The 23,592-nt window shown below is 43.6% G+C and overlaps 6 protein-coding genes across 7 annotated transcripts; 4 read left to right on the top strand and 2 right to left on the bottom strand.

Annotated features, from left to right (window-relative positions):
* Positions 1-3,629: 3,629 nt before the first annotated feature.
* On the top strand, positions 3,630-5,292 carry LOC9651839 (UV radiation resistance-associated gene protein). Its single transcript, XM_024661716.1, has 6 exons — positions 3,630-4,034; positions 4,089-4,298; positions 4,354-4,516; positions 4,569-4,699; positions 4,829-5,053; positions 5,126-5,292. Exons 1-6 carry the CDS (start codon positions 3,798-3,800, stop codon positions 5,240-5,242), a joined length of 1,083 nt encoding a protein of 360 aa, XP_024517484.1. The 5' UTR covers positions 3,630-3,797; the 3' UTR covers positions 5,243-5,292.
* LOC9651908 (bifunctional protein FolD 2) lies at positions 5,258-7,432 on the bottom strand. Its single transcript, XM_002987723.2, has 5 exons — positions 6,515-7,432; positions 6,121-6,449; positions 5,770-6,006; positions 5,540-5,707; positions 5,258-5,493 (listed from the first exon to the last, which is right to left on the bottom strand). The coding sequence occupies exons 1-5, from the start codon at positions 6,960-6,962 to the stop codon at positions 5,317-5,319; spliced, it is 1,359 nt and encodes a 452-aa protein (XP_002987769.2). The 5' UTR covers positions 6,963-7,432; the 3' UTR covers positions 5,258-5,316.
* Positions 7,433-16,755: 9,323 nt separating this feature from the next.
* Positions 16,756-17,824, top strand: LOC112341486 (pentatricopeptide repeat-containing protein At1g62260, mitochondrial-like). Its single transcript, XM_024661669.1, has 2 exons — positions 16,756-17,600; positions 17,713-17,824. Exons 1-2 carry the CDS (start codon positions 16,756-16,758, stop codon positions 17,822-17,824), a joined length of 957 nt encoding a protein of 318 aa, XP_024517437.1.
* A 143-nt stretch (positions 17,825-17,967) lies between these two features.
* On the top strand, positions 17,968-18,882 carry LOC112341485 (pentatricopeptide repeat-containing protein At2g13600-like). The gene has a single exon (XM_024661668.1). It carries the CDS (start codon positions 17,968-17,970, stop codon positions 18,880-18,882), a length of 915 nt encoding a protein of 304 aa, XP_024517436.1.
* Positions 18,856-21,752, bottom strand: LOC9651907 (probable pectin methyltransferase QUA2). 2 transcript variants are annotated; one of them, XM_024661708.1, is made up of 10 exons: positions 21,443-21,752; positions 21,308-21,374; positions 20,619-21,140; positions 20,443-20,563; positions 20,152-20,392; positions 19,891-20,095; positions 19,671-19,834; positions 19,309-19,612; positions 19,115-19,253; positions 18,856-19,058 (listed from the first exon to the last, which is right to left on the bottom strand). In XM_024661708.1, exons 3-10 carry the CDS (start codon positions 21,131-21,133, stop codon positions 18,912-18,914), a joined length of 1,836 nt encoding a protein of 611 aa, XP_024517476.1. In that variant the 5' UTR covers positions 21,134-21,140; positions 21,308-21,374; positions 21,443-21,752; the 3' UTR covers positions 18,856-18,911. The 2 variants fall into 2 exon arrangements, with proteins under 2 accessions (XP_024517476.1, XP_002987768.1); XM_002987722.2 differs by having other exon boundaries at positions 20,619-21,374.
* Positions 21,753-21,924: 172 nt separating this feature from the next.
* Positions 21,925-23,498, top strand: LOC9651837. Its single transcript, XM_002987792.2, has 2 exons — positions 21,925-23,209; positions 23,269-23,498. The coding sequence occupies exons 1-2, from the start codon at positions 22,097-22,099 to the stop codon at positions 23,362-23,364; spliced, it is 1,209 nt and encodes a 402-aa protein (XP_002987838.1). The 5' UTR covers positions 21,925-22,096; the 3' UTR covers positions 23,365-23,498.
* The last annotated feature ends 94 nt before the right edge of the window (positions 23,499-23,592 follow it).

Here is a 23,592-nt window from a genome sequence, read left to right as displayed (position 1 = left end):
AAATATGTAAATTATTTTATTTTCTTGGAAAAATGATTTGCAACGATGTGTGATCTCATTGTTCGTATTCACAATATGCAATCAAGAGTCCTTATCTTGATGTATGTTGGTTATGGTGGTTTTACAAGTGGTAAGTTGTGGGATGGATAGTGGTGAGGCACTAAACCATTTTATCTAGGCTTGTTATTAAAGACTTTGGTTACAAAACTTAATTCTTTTCTAAGGAACTTTGCTATTGCTTTTTGAATAGTTTGGTGTCATATTAGTTTTGAGTTTGGCTAGAAAGAAAGTGGCATGAGCTTATCCGTGTTGTGAATAAAAGTTGGTGTTAGTGTTGTAAATCTTTATCGATGGGGTGTGGCATTTATATTGCATTTTGTCAAATAGAGTTGGAATTTGATACTCACATAAACTTTTAAATTAATAATGTGAGCTTGCTCATGGTGTTGCTCAATTAATAATCAAGTCATTGTGATTTTATATCATATCCATGTGATAGTGAGCAATGTGTTTACAAAGTTGCTTGGTTAAATGATGATCAACCCCAAAGTGGTTGATGGTGAAGTTAATCTACTTACATGTAATAACATTATAGTAGCTTTGACTGGATTCTCAATGGTGGCCCATTATGCTAAGCTTGAGTTGGTACCTTGTTTCCTTTAGGATTTGCCTATAAGGTGTTAGAAAAAGTTATAGCATTCATTTGTTATGGTTTGTTGGTTTATCTATTAGCATTTGGAATAGATTGTTGGATGGAAAATATATGTAACTGAAGTATTGACATTGCTAACACTTATGTTAGTGGAAGTGGCATTATTATTTCGAATGATGAAGAATTCTTCTTAGACCTTAATTTTCCATGTCATTTTTCTTGTTAGTGTTCTAGCTTTACATTAGATCTTGAAAGTGATTGAAGAAGAGTGTTAGTACAATGTGGATATCTAAAAATATGGTCTTCGTGATCGAGTCTTGGATGTTTATTTGCATTTTGTGAATATTAATATTGGATGTCGAAAATATGGGCAATGATGTTTGATGCTTAGACATACTATTAGTCATGAGAATTTGTGTTAAGGTGAACTTATGTGAAGTTGTTAGTAGAAGGAAGTTGGTTAAATTTTGAGAATTTATTTCTTTAGACTAAGAGTTATTCTTTCTCTAGGATGGAAATTTTTCACAAATTTTCTTAAATTTTTCCAATGGCTGATTTGTTAATCACTTTGCTCGAGAATCATTCCATTTCGAAAACCATTACAAATTAGTGAAAGGGTTGGAATTTACTTCAGTTAGCTTAAACTTTAGTGTGTAGTTTGTATAATGCAACCTGAAAGTATACTGACTTTTAGGGCTAATGCAATTGAGTCTAGAGTTAGTGTTGAAAAGTGGCTATTGCACTTTTCTAAAAAAATGACCATTGTGCCTTTCTTTTGTAAGATTGTGGTGGTAGGTTACACCTTGCATTTTATTAAACTCTATAAGAGTAGTGAGTTTTCATTGATCTTGACTTGGTTTTGGTAGCTTTGCACCTTAGCTGAGGATGGTGATGTCTAATTTAATTGTTTATAGTCAATGTGTTAGTATTTATATTATAACTTTGTCTATCAAGAAGTTATGTACTAATATGAATCCATCTCATAGTCTTCACTATAGTTTCAACTAAGTGTTGATCATGCATAGCTAGCCTCTCAACTTATAGGAAACACAATGACACACACTCAAAGCAAGGAAATCACTAAATTTTCTTTTCAAAAGCTCCCCACAACAAGAACCATAAACTCACTTAAACTCTTCCTTCAGTACATGAAAATTGACAAGACTAAATCCAAAAGAAAGCTAAGAGGATATACAATATATCTCCTAAAATGAATCTCATAAAAATCCACCAAAACTCACTCAAGCGTTTGAGAAAATATCATGTTTCCAATATATCTCATAATATAGGGTGCTTAAATTTGTGAGATTAGGTGTGTTAAAAAGATTTTTGGAAGAAAAGATGTGCAAGAACTCTTCTATGCTTCAAATAAATAAACATGGAAGAAAACTCACAAGAACTCACCCCAAACTCAGCCAAAACGTGCATGTAACCCTCCATGAAAAGAGCAGGAGTAGATTTACTATTAGAGCTCAAAAAAATTTGAAAACATGGAAGAACAAGCAAGATTTAGTCTTCTAAACCAGTGCTATGAGAGAAAATGATTTGGATGTCACACTCTAAAAAGCCAAAAGTGAGCAATTCTTAATGCTAGGATGGAGAGCTCAGACAAAATCTCTCTAGAACCCAAAAAGAAATCCAAGCATAAACTTGAGAAACCATTGTTTCTTGTCCAAGAAGAAAGAAAATCTGAGAGCTTCTTTAGAATTTTGGCATGGCATGAGAAATTTTGTAGTTGGCCACACTCATCTTTACCTTTCTGATCTCTTCAATGCCAACACCATCAAATCACTCATGAATTCTCTCCTAATCTAAGAAAAATGATTAGAAAACTAAAGAACGGATTGGCTAGGTAGTGAAGTCACTAGATGTTGAGAAGGAACCCTTCAACATGGGGAGAAACACATAAATCCATCTCACTCAAAGCACAGCTCAAAATCTCTTGCATGAACTCCCCCTTTGTAATCCCAGCAAATGGGGGAGAAGGGCCCTTCTCCTAGAATAATATAGAATATTTTAATAGTGATCTCAATATAAACTACCTTGCTCTTGATTCTTCTCTAGAATCTGAAAGATTTCTTAAATCTTGCCATCTAAGATATCACTTTTCACATTGCCATGTGGATCAAATGACACTTCCAAGTGTTTTGACACTTTCTCCAATACAGCCAGCAGTTCATTGCGGAGGCATGTTGTTATTTGCCAAGTCAAATGTGTTTTTTGTGTTGAAGCAGAAGTGGGAGAGACATTGTGACATCTGGCACTGTTGGTTGTAATCTAATCTTGGATGAAGTGTTGAACAATTTCAATCACTTGAGCACTTAAGTAGGAGATGCGTACCTCCCATGGCATTTTGCATGTGTCCCAATTGTCGGCCTCAGAGTGAAGATGGTGCTGGCCTGTTCTATATCGCCAAAATTCTGCGACGTTTCCGTCACATGGGTCGACCCAATTGTCCAATCAGTGCTGACTGTGGAGAGGTAGTAGTGGACCTTTTGTTCATGATCTACACCTTGGAGCCACCACTGAAATTGAAATGTGTTGGGACATGGGTTTTCATTGAGCAGAGTCAATACCAAGACATGTTGTCAGAAGGGAAGTTTTTGCCATCACCCTTGTCCAATTGTGTTTTCAAGGTTGAACATATCTCCGACTCTTGTGGAAGTTCTTCCCCATGCCTTTAGACGTGGTAATCACCCTACACCTGATGCTACCTGTGATGTTACTTTTGTTGCCTATGTATTGATTTTAATCATCCTGCTGGCACCCTTGGCTACATGTTTTAGATCACTGGATCATCAAGAACAAGCTCGGATTTTTGCCACAAAAAAGTCTCCAGTTCTGAACCAAAGTTCTTCCTTGGTGCCTAGCTTTGAGTACACTAGTGCGATTGGTGACGTGACCGGTGGCTATTAGACTTGGATTCTCCCAAAAATTAGATAGACGAGCACCAGTGCTTTTTCGACTGAATCAAGCTCATGTGCCTTTCGAATCGACCAGAATATATCATTTCTCTCGGTTCTAGACTGGATGGCTTCGATCTTTGGCACCTTGCAGTAGAAAACGAAAGAATTAGGTAACTACCTAGCCTAGGGTTTATGATCCAGATTCCAGATGCTGGAAAGATGAGGCGGGAGTGGATCGCATGGACAAGGTGGAGGAATCGGTGGCCACCGTGCTGACGCAGTGCTGCTCGGAGCTCGGACTCGCCGACGCCAGCGACGACGGTGAGAAGAAGAAGAAGCCCTCTCCTCCTCCCCACCTCTTCCAATGGGAAGAATACGAAAACTCCCTCGCTCGTCTCTGCGGCCTCGCCACTCTCCTCTCCAAAGCCCGCGCATCCAAGGAATCCGCCGCTCGCAAGCTCGAGACTCTTGTGGAAGTAAGTTCTTAGATTTTTCTTTTTCTCAAGTAGTGAAGTACTCTACTCTCACAGACTGTGAACTTGGTCGAGCTCAAACGGATCGACGCGTTGGAATCTCTACACAAGAAGGTGGAACTCCGGCGAAAAGCGGTGGAGGATTCGACGTCCTCTCTGGAAGAAAAAAACCAGCAGCTCAAGGATGCCAGGGACAAGTTGGCGTTGTCCGGGAATTCTTTGCTTCACGCTGCTAGATCCTTGAATGCAGCGCAGTTTCGATTGCAGGTATTTATCTTGCTTGCTCGTGTGTTCTGCCACAAGTTTTTCTCTCTTTTTTCAGGAGGCCCAGAAGCTTTTGTCTGGTGATGGTGGCTATGGCAGACTTGCTCGCCTCAAGGGGCTTCTCACCGTTCGAAGGCGTGCCATGGCTGCGCAAGTTGCTGCTTTGTATCCACTCATTCCATGCACAAACGAGAAGAAGTGTCCGCCTCTTGCTCACGCAGGTACTCGCAAAAGTCTTGCTCGATCTCCGTAGATTTCATGACTTGTGCACAGGCGAAGGTGACAGCGTTCCACTTACTATCTCGGGTCTGCACGTCATTGCTCCTGTCAAAAAGGAAGCCGCGCTCTTCACCGACAAGCGAGAGTACGAAACATCGGCCACAGCACTCGGACACGTCGCTCATGTAAGTAGTATTCTTTTCTTCCTTCTTCAGAGATTTGCAACCAGAGAGAATGCTCGTGAAAGCTTCTAAATAGCAAAGATCATCTTAGGTTTCTCGGTGGAGTTTCTAAACTTTGAGCTTTGCTCGCAGATGCTCTCCCTGTTGTCTCGCTTCCTGGACATCCGGCTTCGCTACCCCGTGAGATACCGAGCCTCTCGATCTTACATCCAAGACCCTTCACCTCCGACCGAGCCGTCGACCAGCGGTGGTGCCATTGTCTTGCCGGCTGTAGAGAATCAGCTAGTTGAGTTCCCTCTTTTTTCAGATGGCCAAGAGCCTACGAGGGCGGCTTATGCAGTCTTTCTTCTAAACAAGGTCTCGTTCCTTTTCATCCAAACTAAGTTGGCATTGACAGTGTTCTTCCTTTTCTCTTTGTTTTGATCATAGGATCTGGAGCAAATTTTGGATCGCTTTGAGACAGCCAGCGCTGGTCCCAGGCATGTACTTCCTAATCTCAAGAGAATCCTCAAAGTGATGTTTCGGGATGGCCGATTCCTTGCATAGCATAAATGTAAAACGTTTCTTTGTATCCAAAACTTTCATTTTTGGCGAGACTCGAGACTTAGTTTGCTAGCCGCTTAAGTTCCATTGAATTCATAGGCCCGCTTGGCCGATTCTACAGTGTTTTGGAGGAGCATGGCGATGGTCATGGGTCCAACACCTCCAGGGACTGGAGTGATGGCCGACGCCACACTACACGCTTCTTTGAAGTGGACATCACCTACTGTGCGATGGCCTTTCTTTGCGGAAGGATCCTGCATTGGCAGCTCAACTTCAAAGCCAAAACGGGAATGGACATACCTCGATCGGGTTGATACCAACGTCAATCACCACAGCTCCTGGTTTGAGCCAGTCTTTCCGCACCAGATGAGCCACTCCAGCCGCGGCAATGACGATATCCGCAGTTCTCGTCACCGCAGCCGGATCTGGAGTGTAAGAGTGAACCACCGTCACGGTTGCATTGTGACGCTGCCGAAAAAAAAAAGAAGAATCGATCACGAACGAGTAAAACTGGAGAAAAAGAGTGGAACCTGGAGGAGCATCGCTGCTGGCGTTCCTACGATGTTGCTGCGACCGATGACAACAGCATGCTTGCCACTGATTTGCACGCCGGTTCGCAGTAGCAGCTCTATACACCCCCGAGGCGTGCACGGGATGAAAAGAGGCTGCCTTCCTTGCATGGCCAGCCTTCCAATGTTCGTGGGGTGGAATCCATCGACGTCCTTGTCCATGCTCACGGCTCCCAGGATTTCTTGCTCTCGGACGTGCTGCAAAGATGGTATAACTCGATCAATCCAAGCCCCAGTAGCTATGGAACAAAGAACAAGAACAAGATATGGAACAAAGGTAGATCGAAAGAGAGGGAGATAGAGTTTGCTTACCTTTGGGAGTGGAAGCTGGACGAGGATGCCGTGAACATCGGGATCACGATTGAACTTGTGGACGTGCTCCAAGATCTCGGCCTCGGTGGCGGTGTCGGGCAAGTTGACGCTGTAGGATCGAATTCCAGCCTGCTCGCAGGCCTTCTCCTTGCTCGTCACGTAGAGCAGCGAATCCTTGCGGCTGCCAACCAGAATAACAGCGAGGCCGGGAACTTTTCCCAGCGCGCTCTTCATCCTGGCCACCTCTTGCGCAACCTCGTCCCGGATCGCTTGCGAGATTGCCTTGCCATCGATTCTGGCAGCTGTGTCAGCTTCTTTGGCATCGGCCACTGCAAAGAAAAGAAATCGCTCGCTCGCTCCTCGTGGAATTCGAGAAGAAAACTAGAACACTTACTCTGTTCTTCCTCGGCAATGGCTCGGCAAGGAAGAAGATCGCTGCGAGCTTTCCAGTTATCGCCCGTGCTTGGAACCAAGAACAAGGATCCTTGCTTCTTGCCGCTAGACGCGAATTCCAGCGGATGGTGCTGCTGCTGGAGGTTGCTGGAAAGACCTAAATTCCTGGTGGGAGCGAGGAGCTCCACCCGGAATCTAGCGCTGGAGCACTGCTGCGATCGCAAGCTCCGCGGAATGTAGCCCGTAGCCGCCAAGCTCGCGCCACTCCTGATGCTGGCGCCCATGCCCACTCGTCCCTCGCCTCGAGGAAGAGGGTTTAGGGCTTTGGCGGCGGCCATCCAAACGCTACCTGTCTCCTTGCTCGCGAGCTCCTCGTGAATCGATCGATCTGGGGCTACGATGACACGAAACAGGCGGTGGATGGCGCTGTATACCAGGGTCGCCACCATCAACAGCGGGCACTTTGTGGACTGGGAAGAATCTGCGAGAGATAGTGGAGCATTTGGAGCGTGAGGATGATCGGAGCTTGGATTCCAGGAGTTATGGCGAGCTCATCCGACAGCGCAGCAGCGCCAGGGCTCTGGAGGAAGGGAGGTGATTGCATTCAAAGATGAAGATGCCTTGCGCGCTCGGACGAGCATCCTGGCATCTCTCCTCCATAGCGGGGAGTTTTGCAGCGTCAAGAAGATCTTTGAGGGCGATGCCAGCGCAAGTTGCCGAACTTTTTGGGCCGTCGGATCCAGCCACCTAACGTTGATGGATCAATCATGAAAACGTTGGACGCCGTCACACTCCAGCGACCTTGAGGCTGAGAAGAACAGCCACTCCTCTTCCGCTCATGCCGACCTTGAGCTTGACGAACTTGAAACTGGCCTTTTGGAGTGGCTCCTTGATGACTTTTTCGTTTTCAGCACGTTGATCTTGGCACTTGGCTTCACTCCTTGACAAGGATTGTCATTGTCGTTCTCTACATCGTTATTGTTGGACGGCTCTTCATCTGCTTCCTCCTTTGGTTTCCCTAGCGAAGATATTGTCCTCGCTCAGCTTTGTCCTCATCTTACAGTGCTTTCTTGAGGCACCTCCGGCAGAAAACGTGAGCACAGGATGTGATAACGGCTCCAGAAGGATGAGCGAGGCAGATCGGACAGTCGAAATCATCGCCCAGCGTAGCCAGCATTTTATCAGCAGCTCTGCACTGTCCTGCTTTTGTGAAGTTCAAAGTTTTTCTTCTGTTTCTCTGATCACATATCCGATGCAGCCAGAAGACCATCTGTAGCACCATGGTGTAGTCCTTCATCACCGTGCCGTTGTCCAGGAAGCCGGTTATCACAACCAAGTCTGCCCGCATGGATGTGAGAACCCTGTTAATGTAGTTGACGATGACAAGACAGATAGACTTGCTGTTGTGGATGAAAATGTAGATTGGATTTTCCTTGAGAAGCTCCTTGCGCTTACATTGATCTGAACAACCCATGATGCCACTACACGCCAGCAGAGAATGCCCTGGAATCCCGTGAGAGTGTCCTGGGGGCAAGAAAGAGATTAAGAATCACGGCACTCTAAAAGCAATCCAGCAAGAAAATCGAAGAGGTGTGAACCTGGTGTTTGCAATCAGGCATTCTGTGCACGTGGGTGAGTGCCATTCCTCCCACTGCATGAATCACGATGCAACCTGATAGCATAGGTCTGGGTGCAAAAGATTGAGCACCAATGGTCAACACATGCATGGCCTTAGGCCACTAACAGCCTCCCATATAGGCCATGGTTGAATTCACGCTTGAGGTAAATTCTAAGGCTTAAAGGTCTTGTTTTTTCAAACTTGCTCCAAAGTGTTAATAAAATGTTTTTGTAAGCTAACAAATGCAAAGTGGGGTTTGTGGTTAATTATATATCTTGGCATATGCCCAGAATATGCGTCCTCAGCCGTTATTTCGATACAGAGCGACAAGGAGGTGATTTTTATCAACGGCGCTGAGTCCTCAGCGGCGGTTCGTTCTGGAAGATGATGATCTCCTTCCCGCGGGGCAGGAGGTATGGCTTCTGCTTTGTTGTAGCGTTAATCATTCCTGGTCTCTATGTAGATGAAGCTGAATGCGATGCCACATTTGGCGAGTTGCATCGCCCTTCGAGCACCAACCTGGAGTCTGTCCGAAGGGCCCAGATGGCCAAGATACCGGATGTTTAATATGCTTTACCGGCGGCGCCTCTGCCACTGCAGCTCATGAATCCGGTCTTCGGCTTGTTCCTGGACATAGTGGATGGCCGATTTCCGATCCAATGCAAGGAAGAGGACTACGACTTCTACTGCCGGCTTGCCGAGGCCTCGTCTGCTTTCTACTCGAGCGAGTCAAAGATGATTTCCATCTTGCGCGATTTGTGGCACCGATACATTGGTATTTATGTCCAGGAGGAGATGTCCACGGGGAACTTCTCCCGGAATACTCTGACAAGTACGGATCTAGGCATCTGCGACAGCATCTCGGATGTTCTTCTAGGGCTCATCGAAGTAAAGCTAGGCTTTTCTACGAGCAGTATTGAAGCCATGGACAACCTCAAGCTTTATTACTGCAAGGCTCGACCAAAGGTAAAACTCTTGCTATCTGGCAGTTGTCATTGATCAGGTTGGGCTGGTTTTTCGGGTTGGCGGAGTTGCCATGCTCAATGGCCACTGCTGCTATCAACCGCTAACGGTGACCGTTATTGTGCCAATCCAAGACCACCATTGCCCGATGGCAGAGAAGGATGTTACGATCTGCATCACTGTAAAGAGGTGCTTGCTCAGGCTGCGGGACTTGTACAGAGATTGGCATGTGCAGGAGGCGGAACCAGCTGTTCCCTTATCCTCTGCATTGTTCCCTCAATGTGGAGTCCAAAGTGACCAAGATTCATAACAAAAGGGTTTATGTTGTTGATCAGGATGGTGAGAAGTATGTCATCAAGTATGCTCAGCGATAGGGCTGTCATGTGCATAAAGTGTGGGCCAAGGCTGGCTTGCACCCAGCTACTCACAACACTTGAAGTTCTTAGGGGGTGGATGATGGAGTACCTAAGTGTGCAGGATGGATGGAAGCCGCTGCTTGGACATCCTGAGGCGGACAGGATGTGTGCTCTGGGCACTGGTAGGTGCACACAGGTGAAAGTTGGCAACTGCAATGGCCATGTGGCTTTTCGTGTTCATGGGGATATGTGAGATGGTAATGTGATGATCAATGTTAAGGATGGTGTTGTTGACGTGTGTTTTCCTAACTTCAAATGGGCCTGTCCAGAATCAAATAGGCATTACCCCCCCTTCATGAATCCTGAGATCAACTAGGCTAATAGTGTATCTAATACTTGCATGTAAAATGGTATCTGGATCTGGCACAATTTTGACATACCGGTGGCTTAACACAAGGAGGAGGGTATTCTACTAACAAGAGAAACATGGAACTTAGGCTTAAATCTAAGTTGGAAGTAGAACAAAAAGTGACATAACTTAGGAGCTAAATTAATGTTTTATGTGCTTGGCCATGCATTCCAACTACTATCCCTATTATACATTTGGAATTCCTTATATCCCTGCTCCCCACACCCTTCCCCTTCCCCCTCCCCCGGTCCCGCCTTTTTTCCTTGAGGAATGCATGCTTTCACCTTTAGTATTAGGAGTTAGTCTCTAGGACAAGCATGAAACTTACAAAATATAGAATGACATTAGATTGCAAATCAAGGTGTAAGAAACAACACTATAGGGTTCAAGACACTCTTTACATTCACCTCTTGAGTGGATCTAGACACTTACTATAAATAGTATATAGAATTAAAATGGGACCAACACATGAGGTATGATAGTAAGGGTGTCTAATGGATACGATAAGCTATCATGTAATGATATTAAGGGAAACTCAATATTATGGGGGTTCTTGATGCTAGCAAATACAAGCCAATGACACAAATTTTTCAAACTAGACCAAATATGCTCAGCAAGAGTTCCTTCACATATATTGACAAGTTCCTCAACTAACTCAAATGGGAACTATAAAGGGAATTAATTGTATTAACCTCTTACCATTATAGCAGTAAAGAGAAAGTGTCTGTAAGGACTTGTCGATAAGTATTTTTCAATACGCAAAGTCATATTTGTGACACAAACATTCTCGTTTGTGTTGGTCCCATTTCGATCCCATTGACTATTTATAGAAAGTATCTAGATCTACTAGTTGAGAATATTGATAGAATGTAGAGATTGTTTTGAATAGAATAGTGTTTTTGCTTCTAAATTCACAATCTAACACCATTTAATATATAAGTTTTCATAATTGTAGTAAAGACTAACTCTTGTAAAGGGCTGCAAGGGGTTCCAAAAGTATAGTAGAGAGAGTGTAGGGGTGTAATGCACCTTATCTCTCTCCCTTTAAGTCAATTGAAAAAGGGGCAATTGCTTGATGAAAGAGCCTTTAATGACTATTTTATCCCCCAATGTTCTAAGGATCCACAGTGACAGTATATTTAAATCTCATCCCATGATCACATACGTTACAAGGGGTTGAACTCCAATGGAATCAATTTGGCTAGGAAAGGCTAATGTGGCTTAGGAAAGGCTAATGTGGCTTAGGAAGGCTATACCCATATGTTGGGTGATGATATAACCACTCGAAAGTCCCCTTGCTTCATTATAGTATATATGATTATAGTATGAGATTTGGATATATTATTGCCATGGATCTTTAGAACTATGGGGGATATAGATACAGATAGACAAGCGGGGTAGCTTGGTGAAGTGTTCAAGAGCTGGCTCTAGCTCTCCTAGAAGATCGAATAGTTGATGCTCTTAGTTAAGTGTGGGTGACACTACTTAATTGAATACCTAGCGTGGCTCATCGAAACCTTACTTTAGCCATTTAGTTAGGGCACCCAAAAGTGGATGGTGGAAAAAGTACCTATGAGGCTCACATAGGGCTGTGGTGTTTCGAAATGTCATCCCAAAGTCTTAGACTATGGAAAGGAAGAAAAGCAATCCACTTATAGAGTGACCAAAAATGATGTCATATAGCAAGGAAGTCTTAAATGTCATTGGGATATAGTGGTCGGGCTTATATGCCTTAACCTAGTGGCAATGTTGGCAAACATGACCATGGATGGAAAGGGATTTGGTAGGGACTGAAAAAGGGATATTAGGGAAAATTATTCCCCATGTTTGCAAGCATCTTGAGGATGCTAAAGAGTGGATATGAGATGATCATTCATGAATGGATGGCTCAGTCTTTGAGAGGTGGGATTGTGATGTAGGTGGTGTTGGACCACCAGTGTGACAAAGGTGAATGAGCATGGCATTAGCATAACAAGTTGATATATTGATGATATTTTTAAGTGTCAGTCTGGGATTAGACATGTGGAGCACTTGGACCAAGTGCAAAGGTTGAGTGGTATAAATGCAATTTTTGGGGCTAGTAAATCCTTAAGTTTAGAATAAAACTTATGAAGGTTGAGAGTGAGACTCCTCCATGTGGTCGAAGTTGTGATTAAGTAACTAAAGTAGAATGGAAAAATTAATCACTTACATATGGCTTCTCGGTAATGATAAATCTTTGTAATATGTCCTTCTTTTTCACAAATCTAACATTTAGAAAACTATAACTTATATTTTATTATAACATGTCTTTCAATTTTTTCATTTTGTACATCATACTCTTTTAAGTTTATTCTTTATTGTGACTTTCTTGAATATCTTGGTGAGGTCTTGTTTTCTGTTCTTTTTCTTGTATTCAAGCTTGTATTTTTCTGATTACTAAATGAGTCTTCATTTCTTGAGAATTTAATTTTTTGAGAATTTTTGAGAATGTTTTTGTAGAACTTTCTTTGACAGTCATATCAACTTTAGTATTGTCATCAACACTTGCCATTGCAACCATTTGTTAATAAATTTTTTTCAAACCGTGTATATGCTAAATATACTTACCTTATCCAATTAGTAAGTCTTTGTATGTTTTGCATTGTTTTTGAATGTTTAAGTCATTTTTAATGTCTTTTTTACTTCTTTATTTGATATTTTTAAGATGTTCAAAATGTTCAATTATAGTTCCTCTAGGTTGGTACTTTTTTATAATCATTTTATCTTATTTTTGAATTTAAGTTTTTTGTAGAAGTTATAATACCATTCTAATGCTTTATGTTTGAGAGTGAATGCGATAAAAGATTTTCATTGTTTTGTTACTGGTTAACTTTAATAATCAAGTTGAATTGTTATAGATTTTCAGTTTTGTTATTAGTGAAGATTAGATAGGTAATCATATTGTTGGTTAATGAGAGCTATTTCTTTAAAAATTATCGATATTATAGCATTCCTAGTCTGGATTCTCTAGTGGTGGTAAATTTTATTCTAAATCTTCTAAATCTTATTATGTTGAGTCTTTAGTATTCTTTTAGCTTGATTCTCTTACTTATATTATTTGGTTCATTTTGTTACAGTTATTAATAGTGTTCTCAAAGATTTCTTCTTTAATTTGAGTATTTTTTTGTTTCTAAAGTTGGATGAAATCCTCTATTATCTTTTCATTTTTGTTGTTATTGATTTCATTCTTGTATCTTGACCAAGTTGGGTTTATATGTATATATTTAATATTCTACTGAAATCTTGTACTTCATTTCTTGAATTCAATGTCTTGAATTTGTTTTCTTGACTTTGTCTTTTAGTCTTTGGTATATTTATTCTTCTAGAGTAAATGTTATATAGTTGTAAAATTGTGTAATGTAGAATAACACAATCTTATATATTGGTATTTTTATTGCTATATCATACTCAACTTGATAAATTTGATCAATCTTCAATAAGATTGTTGTTTGACAATTTTAGAATCAAATAAAAATGCATATTATGGCTATTCTTTTTGCAAGTCCTTGTTGTAAATGTATTCAAGATATACCTTTAATTGTGTTGTGTCAATCTTTTGTATGCACATTATGAGCATTTGTGTTTTGCAGTCAATAGTGATATTTGAAAAATCTAAATTGAGTAATGGTTGTATTTGAAGTGTTTTTGTCCTCGATGTTGTTGTTAAAAGAGGTTTTCAAATTTTTAATTCTTGTAATTTTTGCAAATTAACTTGGTTAAGAGTTGAAGTATTTATGAGTGTCTCTATTGTTATTTTGCCCAAGTTTTATTTTGTATTTCTTTATCAATTAACTCATATATAGCTACACCAATAAGTGTGATGTATCTTTAAAAGTATTCAAGTTTAATGATTTTCTTGATTTCTTAAAATATAAAGGTTAATAGTCTCTAGTAGATTGAATTGACTTCATTTTGTATATGCTATTTTATTTTTTCTTTTTGGCAAATGCGTTTTTGATCTATGTAGATGTAGAAGATCTAGAAAAACTCAACAATGAGTCTCCATATGTAAAGCTTTATCTTATTTTATTTTCCTATAAATTTTTTACTGTGGATATTGATTCATAAATATATTGGTTTATGGTTTTCTTGATTTTATTAGTTATGAACTAAGTTGAAGATTCTTTCTTGAATTTCGATAAGGTTTCAAATTAGGTTTCAAATAAGGTTTCAAATCCAAATTAGGCTTTAAACTCTTATGAAATGGTCAAACCAAATATAATTTTCCTTGCATATACTCCCATTTTTTTTAATTTTTCTTTTTGTTGTTTTTTTTTTCTTTGTCTTTAATCTTTATAGCAATCTTTTTTATGATATAATAATTATATTGTCTCTTTATGTAGTATATTGTGTAGAGTTTAGCGTAATTTAAAAGCCACAAATGAGACAATCTTCATATCTTGTACATCTTTAATTTCTGAAAGAATAGTTGTGTTGTTTCATCAATATTTTACATTTATTGAAATTTTTCTTTAGTGTCGGGAAATCTTTCTTAAATTTGTTAAAACTATTTTGTAAGTATTAAAAAAATTTCTTAATTGTTAAAATCTTGAGTCTTAGTCCACTTCTTGTTGAATTGATTGTAATTGCTTTAGGTTTGTGAAGTAAATTTTCGCCATCTTTAATAGGATTGAGTTCTCTTTTGGTCGAAATTTTTCATAATCTTTAAGATTTTTTATTTTGCTGCCTTTTTTGTTTCTTTTTGCTTTTCTTAAAATCTTTTACTAACAATTCATTTCATCTTACAATACCTTCTCTCTCATAATGGCCACAAATGAAAATACTTATGTTTTGGTGTATCTATATTGTATAAAAAAGTAAGAGTGTAAGTTCCTGAATTTGAACTTCCTGGGAGGTCATCCAGCCCAATACTATTCAAACCCAAGGACAGTTAACTCTAAATATCTAAAGACTCTTAACTGATTGGAAAAGAGAGTGCACTTTTATTCATAAGGCCTTTTCTTTTATATTTGAACCCTATAGATCGTCTCTCAATTCGTTCTCTTTAGTTGTTTACAATCTATCACGTTTCCTTGTAAGTTCACACCCTCGTGAACGAAAGTTGAGAGCTTCAGCTTTCCTGAGAGCCCCACTCTCTTAACACTCTACCCCTCGGGTTGAGTTCAGTGGGAGCAAATTGGACCAGCCAGATGTTAATCAATATGTGATGTAATTCCCCTAGCTAACCAACATAGTCGGACCTAAAACCCCTTTGATACCAAATGTAAGCTCCTAAATTTGAATTTCCTGGGAGGTCACCAAACCTAATACTATTCAAACCTAAAGACACTTAACCCCAAATATTCCAAGACCCTTAATCGATTGGAAAAGAAGGTTTTATAACGACTCTTGAGGTAAACACAAACAAATATACAAAAAATGAAGAAAAAAGAATGACTCAAATTCTTCAATCTCAAAGAAGGTTTATATCAAGGTCATGAGTGAGAATAAACTTGGCATTGCTAGAGTATTTCAAATTTTAAGTATGTGAATATGCAATTGATGATAAAAAGTTAAAATACAAAAAGATTGCTATTTAGTCTTATGTAATGGTAACCCTTTTTTAAATATCTAAATGTTGGAGTCTTGAGACTTAGGATGATGCTTCTAAATGCATAATTAATTTCCTATACTCTAGCTAGTATTTATGACTTTTAATTTATTATTGTGCTATAACATGACACCTAAATGTTGAGCTGTCATGAAATACAAAAATGTATTTTTGGGTGATACTGGATATATTTAGAATATAGTTTGGATAATTTGGGATATTTTACCAATTAACTATTCTTATTCATTTAAATCAATGTTTTATTTATAATTTATAAGCTTTACTTTTTAATATATTAGTATACTAAGTTTATAATTATTGATCAACTGGATTAATAAATAACTACCATTAAGCAAACCAAGATAACAAATAGTGCTCTTGGTTAGGGTTTTAGATATGAAGATTTGCCATGGAATAACCCCCTACATGCAAAGAAGGAAATTGTCCTACTTTCCCCACCCAAGATCATAGTCTTGATCTGGTTAAATTCACAAAATAACTTCCAATTCCTAAACAAATGGAATCAAACATAGATTAAGTCATTGCTAAATTCATAAGCAAAGTGATGAAAAAAAATAATTTGGAGTAAATATAATAATGAATAGTCCTAGATTCAATCTCTGACAACAACAAAAATTCCTTTTATCAATATGGCTTCACTCACTCTAGGGTGTTCAGAGGCACTTTGAGCTGCTTTAGCTCCAAGTTGGAGTGAATATGTCAGTGGACAGCCATTTTTGAGTTCTTATAAGCTTCAGAATGATGGTTTGCAAACGTTTGTGAATAGTTCATGCTCTTGGCGCTGTTTGATTGAACATCCGACATGAGTTCCAGGAGACCACATCCGGCTAGAATCCGGTCAAAGAAGTCTTTCATCTCCAATCTTTGCTTTTGAGGAGACCAAGCTGTGTAGAGGCCCGAATCAAGCACCGTCTTGGTGCCGTGAGCATCGTATTGCTGTGCAAAAGCCACAAGGAGAGCGTTTCAGGACGAGACATCCCACCTCGGCATGAGATCAAACAAACTTCTGGCCTTCTCCAGTTCCCCATTGAAGGCATAGCCAGCGATCATCCCATTCCAGCTGACAATGTTCCTCTCTTGCATCTCGTGAAAGACCTCCTCCATCTTCCACACTTGCCGGAATCCCCATAGGCCGTGATCATCCTGACACAGGCAGAGCATAAGAAATCGTCGCCAGGATCCCGTGCGTCAACAATGCCATGAGGATGCCCGTGTGGGATTTCATCTCTTGCAATGGAGTGGCCATCTTCAAGCAAATCTCATATCCTTGTGAGTCGATCACCCAAGACGTGAAAGGAGGCGCATGGCGCTGTGGGGCTACAATCCCAAGCGCGTCGCCACCATCAACAGCGGTACTTTGTGGATTGGGAAGAGTCTGGGAGAGCATTTGGAGAGTGGGGATCATGGGAGCTTGGATTCCAGGAGCTATGGCGAGCTCATTCGACAGTGCAGCAGCGCCAGGGCTCTGGAGGAAGGGAGGCGATTGCATTCAATCATCGCGAGGAGCGATCGGTGGCGGCACGAGACTTTTCTGGGGAATTTGCTGGTCCAGATGTATGGGAGCTGCAAATCTCTGGGGGATGCAATCTCGGTGTTTCGGGGAATGTCGCGGCGAAACAGCTTCTCGTGGAATATCATGATCGCGGCAAATGCCCAAAACGGGCAATCTGATTTAGCGCGAGATGTGTTTCGCAAGATGCCTTGCGTGGACAATGTTTCTTGGACGAGCATCCTGGCTTCTCTACTCCATAGTGGGGATTTTGGCACCGTCAAGAAGATCTTTGACGAGATCCCAGAACGATGCGCAGTCGCATGGAACGTGATGCTCGTGGCGTATGCCCGACAGGGGCATCTTCTAGATTTGATAGATTCCTTTGAGAAGATGCCTTTTAGGGGTGTGGACTCTTGGAATGTGATGATCAGAGCTCTGGATCGTGAATCCGCCAAGGTTGTCTTCGATCGAATGCCCGGAAAGGATGTAATCTCCTGGAACACGATGCTCTCTTCTTGTTCTTCTTCTTTGCCATCTTTTGCTATGAAATTGGATCAAACGAAGCAGCTCTTCGACTGTATGCCACAGCACGACGCAATCTCTTGCAGCACCATGCTCTCAGCATTTGCCCAAAGAGGAGATTTGCTGCGAGCAAGGCAAGTATTCAATTCTATCGATGATCACGACTCCATGGCATGGACAACGATGCTCGCCGCTTATCTCCACAACCACGATCTCTCCAAAGCCACCATTTTCTTTTTCCAAGAGATGCCACATCGAGACACTCACGCGTGGAGCCTCTTGGTGGCGGCATATGCCCAAACCGGGCATGCCACGCAAGCCGTACGGCTCCTCTGCCACATGGACTCGGAGGGCATAAGGCCGGATTGCGTGACGTACACGCGGATATTCGACGCGTGCGCGGAATCGTCCAGCCTAGCGGAGGGGCAGCTCGTCCACGTCGGCATGAACGCGCACGGCGACCTGGAAAACGATACGGTAGTGGGTACGGCGCTGGTGTGCATGTACGGGCGGTGCTGCCGCGTGGATGCCGCGAGGGCGGCATTTGACAAGGTGGTGCGCAAGGACGTCGTGACGTGGACGGCCATGCTGACTGTGTATGCCCACGCCGGGCATCTGGAGGAAGCGGAGGCACTGTTTCGCGAGGCGCCAGAGCGCAACGTTTTGGGATGGAATGCGATGCTTCGGGCATATTCTCAGCATGGCCAAGCATCTTCCTGTGTCCATGCGCTCCCTTGGATGGAACAAGAAGGGATTCTTCCAAACGAGAGCACATTTATCACTGTTCTCGACGCCTGTGGATGTGACTCCGCAACTTTGACATTCGCCCAAGCAAGGATGATCCACTGCTTCGTTGCTGAGAGTGGTCTCGAATCAAACACTCTCGTCGGGACTGGGCTAGTGAACTTGTATGCCAAGTCTGGATGCCTCCACCAAGCTCGAGAAGTTTTCCACCGGATTGTCTCCAAGGATCTCATTGCCTGGGCTGCGATGATTGCTGCTTATTCTCGAAATGGTCGTGGAAAGCCGGCGCTGGAGCTCTTCCAGCAGCTCCAAGTCGAAGGTGTGGAGGAACCCAACAGCGTTGTCTTCACGAGCGTTCTCAGTGCTTGCGGCAGTGCTGGACTCGTCGGAGATGGGCGAGACAATTTCCTGTCGTTGGAGGCGGACTATGGAATAACTCCGTCCATGGAGCACTACGTTTGCATGGTGGACCTTCTCGGACGCACGGGAAAGATAGAAGAAGCCGATGCCTTGCTCAAGAGCATGCCTTTTGAGCCTCATGTTGTCGGATGGACGAGCGTCATGTACACTTGTGGAAGTCATGGCGATGACGAAAGAGCTCTAGCAGCGGTCAGGCAGAAGACACAGCTGGAAAAAACTTGGAAGGGAAAAGAATGGCTGACAATTAGTTAGTAGGAGATCGTAAAGAATGAACAAACCGCCTATTTGCGCCAGTTTTTCTGGCCGATCAAAAGCCTTTGATCGCCATGACCCGGTATTTCAATTATTCGCGCCTCCCAGCGGATCTGGACGAGTAGAGAACGAGCCGTCTCGACAACTTGCGTCTCGTCTTGCAAAAGTACCCATCCCTGTTGCATGCGACAAGTTAAACACTCCATCGGCAGATAGCATCAGCATATTTTACCTCGGGTCGCAGTATTCGATCCATTTCAAGTACAATGACAGCTAGTGTACATGGCTTGGGCTTTTGTAGCTCCTGCGAAAGGAGAGATCTCGCGTACAACAGGTCATATGATCTGGGATATGTTGGAAAAGCCTCGCACCTGTTCCAAGAAAAGTTCTTCAGTTAAAATGAAAAGAAGCCGATGCAGGCAATACCAGTCGTGATGGACACCAAGCAGTCCTCGGTCGAACACCGCAGAGAGAGTATTTGGTGCGGAAGTAGGAACGACATTCATCACCCAAACCGGCTTTCCAGTTGTGAGGAGAGCAGCATTAAATCCACCGTACTGCGCGTTCATGTCCATAATATTCCTCACAACATTCTTCGGAGCTGGCGGATCATCATCTGAAGGCCTTTTCGGATGATCCGAAAAGATTACTGGCGTGAAGAGGGACCAGTAGTTGGACAATTTTGCCAACCATGATTGTACATCCTCGTTGAAATCTTTGGAAACCATTCCTGCAAAACACTCGCACTTATCAGTCGGTTGACAAACAAGTTAACAAACTAACGATACCATATCTCGAAAGACGTCTTGCCGTCAGCATAAGCCGGTTTGGCCACAAGTGCTGCTGTTGTACTGTCCGCCATCTCCCGTTCGGTGCCTCAGTTACACATGGCCGCAACGGCTGGTACAACAGCACGTCGAGAGGATTTTTCTTCTCGCACATAGTCGAACGCCTGTGGATGATGCATTTAGCTAGATCGAGAAGTGAAAAATGTATAACTGCTTATACCTTGAGGTGTAGCATCGTTGCTTTGTTGTTTTCTGCCATATAACGGTCCGCTGGTTGTGCGCAAGTTGACTCCAACAGATACTGGATGTCAACTTCCCCATTGTTTTCAGGATACTGTTGGATGACTGGTCTAGAAACGGGAGGGTCCAAACGAAATATCCCCCGGGGCGAAGCAATCTATTCACTTCAAAGAGAAGCAAACCACCTACAAGACTATGCGCACGTCAATAATAATCTAAGCGAGGAAAGAGCTGCAAAAACCTTTATCATGCCATTGAGCTCCGCAGTCCTTGCAGTGAATCATGTCGTAGGCAGACAATGAAAACGGAAGCTGCATCGAAGAGATGGAGCCGATCATGGCTGGCAGGCCACGTTCCTGAGCAAACTGAACGGGAGCTCCATGCTCCTCGTAGGCGGATATAGACATTGTTAGCACATTTCTTGACAGAAGAGTCGAAGAAAAGGCAGCCATTCCACATCCGATGTCCAGTGCCAATCGAATCTGTGGAAATCTTGTAAAATAAAGAACAAAGAAAATGCAAGATGACGTACCCCCATCTCTGTAAAAGTTCTGTTCCCACCAGCAGATATCATTTCTTCAAGCTGTTGAACGTATCCCTCCATGAGAGATTCTTCAGATGGAAAGCTTATCACGCTTTCTTCAATGAGAATCCTGCACAAGCACAGCCCATTCAGTGAACTTGTTCTAAGGAAAAGAACATCATCACCTCTCTAGACGCTCTTCAGTTACTTTGAGGTTGCTGTTCCAAAGACTTCTTTGGCTAGTAGGCCACCTCGGCGGCAAACGATATCCTTTGGGAGGCTTGACGATACACTGCTTTTGGACCTTGCACTGCCTCTCGAACTCTTGTCCATTCTTGAATCCGGCCTTGATACTAGCAGCCACATCGTAGCAGGGAACGAAGTCTTCCATACCGTCAGGACACCCTTTCACATTCTTAAGACTGGGAGCTCGTCCAAGTTGAAAGCCAGGGTCATAGCCCAACACTTCAAGAGCTCCCCCCTCTTGGTACCGCCTGTAAGTGCCGGTATAAACACGGTGCTTGCTCCTGGATCCTCCCAGGACGGCCACAAGGACGAGGATACTAATGAGGCAAAGAGCTAGACACTTGAGAAAAGGTACCAAAAGCCTGCTCCTGATCCGGGCAGGACTCACGGACTCCGAGGATAAGGGTGGACTCAAAGGACGAGACTGAGACTGAGAGGGAGCACTAAATCCCATGATCGAGCTGCAAAAGGCAGAAAGACCACTGTCAAGGACTTTCGATGGCTTGGGAGAGTGATCTTGGCCAGAGGTGCTCAAAAGGGGGAAAAGATGGAGCAAGCTGAGAATGGAGCATCTAGATCTGAGGTGATCTTCACGGGAGTCGGACTTGGCTTTGAGGCAACCGGGTACCTTGACGCTCAGCAATGCACGATGCGTAGCACGACCCATGCTCTAAGCATTTGGGTGAAATTTCCGGCTGCAATGGAGACAAGAGACTGGGATGAAGCTAGCTCGCAGCCTGCATTGGAGATTTTGGGCGCCTACCTCATCGATCGATCCCTTATCACTGCCGGAGAGCAGCCGCATCCCCGAATTCCAAGCAATGGCTGCTGCTAGCAGGCGCTTTCACGGGAGATCTAGAGGTCCCACATTGCACGCCTGGAATGCACAAAGAATGGATTAGACAATGACAAAGCCGAGATGATCGTCCAATAAGAGCTACAGAGCGGCTAGCTGACAAACGATCGATGAGATCGAGCTGAGCGCACGGTTGCTACAAGCGAGCATAAACCCTAGCTATGGCGCCCGGGCCATGGGCATTCCGCGATGCTTCTTAACCATCGTTAACAATCAATGATGGATCACTGTAACATACGTCAGATGAAAACAAACGATCCATCCAATCCTCTGCTGTGCCGCCGACGCTGCCACGTGTCCAGAGCATTCTTTCTGACACATCATCCTCCACGTCACGGCATTTCGGCCAGGCTGGCAAAATAGCGCACCTTCCGCATTCTAGGTTTTCATCTCAGCCCTAATTTGGACGTGGCGTTGCGGTGGATCGGCTGCTGCGATTCCCGGCGTGGATCGATCGATGCAGGTAGGCGCCGGCGCGAATCGATCGATAGGCCGCGGGGAAGTCGAGGTAGAAGCTGCCGGGATGCGGTAATCGACCTCTCGCGGAGTGGGTTTTCATGAATGGGAGCCACAAATCCAACTGGGTCGATGCTGGTACTGGAGGATTTCCCATCGCACGCCGGGAAGCCCTTTAGCAATGACGAGATCATCGGCATGGGCATGGCGCTGTTGCCGGGCCACTCCTCCAAGCAGCCGCAGCAGCAGCTCGACGAGGATTTCAAGCAAGAACACCAAGATGATCAGTACGAGGAGCTCAAGATCCAGGACTACGTCAGCGACACGCCACCCTTCACGTACAACCTGGAGGAGTTTCGATCCCAGAAGTACTACCTCTTCAACGCCGGGGCTCACGATCTCATGATCAACAGCTTGCTCGAGTCCACGAATCCGTCGGCGCTGGAGATCTCCGCGGCCGATCCTACATTCCAGCCACTTCCATGGCAGAACAAGCGCGGCATAACTTTCACCTGTGCGATCGAGGACCGGTGGAGGGACTTCAAGGCCAAGCTCGGGGTGAAGATCGACGCTTCCAGGAAGAGGTTCTTGTTCCACAAGAGGGATGCAAGCCGCTACATTCCTCACTCTGGACAGTGGCTGGAGATCGTCAAGGGGTGTCACATTGATGCTGCCGAGAGACACTGGGGCCGGAACTTGACCAAGCACCAGATCACCAAGCGATGGATGTATGGCGAGAGAAACCACGGCATTCCAGAGGCTTTCGTGGACGCTTTCATCGATAGCTGTGGGTGTTGCCGGCGAGAGCAAATCCCCGTGGCGCCGCCGCCACCTCTGCCGAGCAGGAAGAGGAAGCTCGGCGGCAAGAAGCTCAACACTTCGACGCTGTTTGACGTCCAGTTCATCAAGCAGAAGCTGGACGAGATCGCCCAACAGGTGGCGGCAGCAGCGCAGCTGGATCGAGGGGCGAGCTTGAAGCACCCGAAGCGTTTCGTCGAGGGTGGGGGTCCTTCGTCGGCGGAGTTTGAGAAGATCGACGAGGACGAGCAGACAAAGCTCAAGGAGAAGATCACCGCGATTCGCAACCAGATGGATTCCATGCTGGTACACTTGCCGTCCATGTCAAGAGGGAACTTTCTCCATTTCCTGGGAGCCATGGACGAGGCTCTCACGGAGCTCCGGAATCCAGCGCTAGACAGGCAAGCGCTTGCTGCCAAGGTAAAAAAAAAATCTCTTTTTTTTTCAACACTTTCTAAAATTCTCTGGTCTCTTTTCAGCTGCCAACGATTGAGCAGCATCCCATTGAAATCGAGAAACCAAAGGAGTCCTCCAAGCCAACCAAGAGGGTAAAATGGAAGGACATATCTTCGTAAGAACCACACAAAAAAAAAAGAAGAAAGAACAAGGCAAGGAGGAAGTTTTATGACTGTACATGACCGTGGCTATAGTCTAGGTAGATAAGATTTTGCTTCTATTTCTGATCGAATCGATATTTTTGCTATAGTTCTCCAAGGTGTCAAGAAATCAAGATCTTTTCTCCCAGCTTTGATCGACAAAGTTGTGATTTTTTTTCACAAATCTTTTGGTACGAATGAAGAGTT

Source organism: Selaginella moellendorffii, unplaced genomic scaffold, assembly GCF_000143415.4.
Source record: "Selaginella moellendorffii unplaced genomic scaffold, v1.0 SELMOscaffold_84, whole genome shotgun sequence".
Classification (NCBI taxonomy): Eukaryota; Viridiplantae; Streptophyta; class Lycopodiopsida; order Selaginellales; family Selaginellaceae; genus Selaginella; species Selaginella moellendorffii.
This window is presented reverse-complemented; position numbering and strand designations above follow the sequence as displayed.

Coding starts and splice junctions, on each gene's coding strand:
- LOC9651839 (XM_024661716.1), top strand. CDS start 3,798: ATGGACAAGGTGGAGGAATCGGTGGCCACCGTGCTGACGCAGTGCTGC. Junction 4,299..4,353: donor CAGCGCAGTTTCGATTGCAG/GTATTTATCTTG, acceptor CTCTTTTTTCAG/GAGGCCCAGAAGCTTTTGTC. Junction 4,700..4,828: donor CACTCGGACACGTCGCTCAT/GTAAGTAGTATT, acceptor CTTTGCTCGCAG/ATGCTCTCCCTGTTGTCTCG.
- LOC9651908 (XM_002987723.2), bottom strand. CDS start 6,962: ATGGTGGCGACCCTGGTATACAGCGCCATCCACCGCCTGTTTCGTGTC. Junction 6,007..6,120: donor TCCAGCTTCCACTCCCAAAG/GTAAGCAAACTC, acceptor CCATCTTTGCAG/CACGTCCGAGAGCAAGAAAT. Junction 5,708..5,769: donor CAGCAGCGATGCTCCTCCAG/GTTCCACTCTTT, acceptor TTTTTTCGGCAG/CGTCACAATGCAACCGTGAC.
- LOC112341486 (XM_024661669.1), top strand. CDS start 16,756: ATGGCGCTGTGGGGCTACAATCCCAAGCGCGTCGCCACCATCAACAGC. Junction 17,601..17,712: donor GGAGATTTGCTGCGAGCAAG/GCAAGTATTCAA, acceptor TTTTTCCAAGAG/ATGCCACATCGAGACACTCA.
- LOC112341485 (XM_024661668.1), top strand. CDS start 17,968: ATGTACGGGCGGTGCTGCCGCGTGGATGCCGCGAGGGCGGCATTTGAC.
- LOC9651907 (XM_002987722.2), bottom strand. CDS start 21,346: ATGGGTCGTGCTACGCATCGTGCATTGCTGAGCGTCAAGGTACCCGGT. Junction 19,613..19,670: donor AAGACGTCTTTCGAGATATG/GTATCGTTAGTT, acceptor AGTGTTTTGCAG/GAATGGTTTCCAAAGATTTC. Junction 19,059..19,114: donor ATCGAATACTGCGACCCGAG/GTAAAATATGCT, acceptor CGCATGCAACAG/GGATGGGTACTTTTGCAAGA.
- LOC9651837 (XM_002987792.2), top strand. CDS start 22,097: ATGGGAGCCACAAATCCAACTGGGTCGATGCTGGTACTGGAGGATTTC. Junction 23,210..23,268: donor GGCAAGCGCTTGCTGCCAAG/GTAAAAAAAAAA, acceptor GTCTCTTTTCAG/CTGCCAACGATTGAGCAGCA.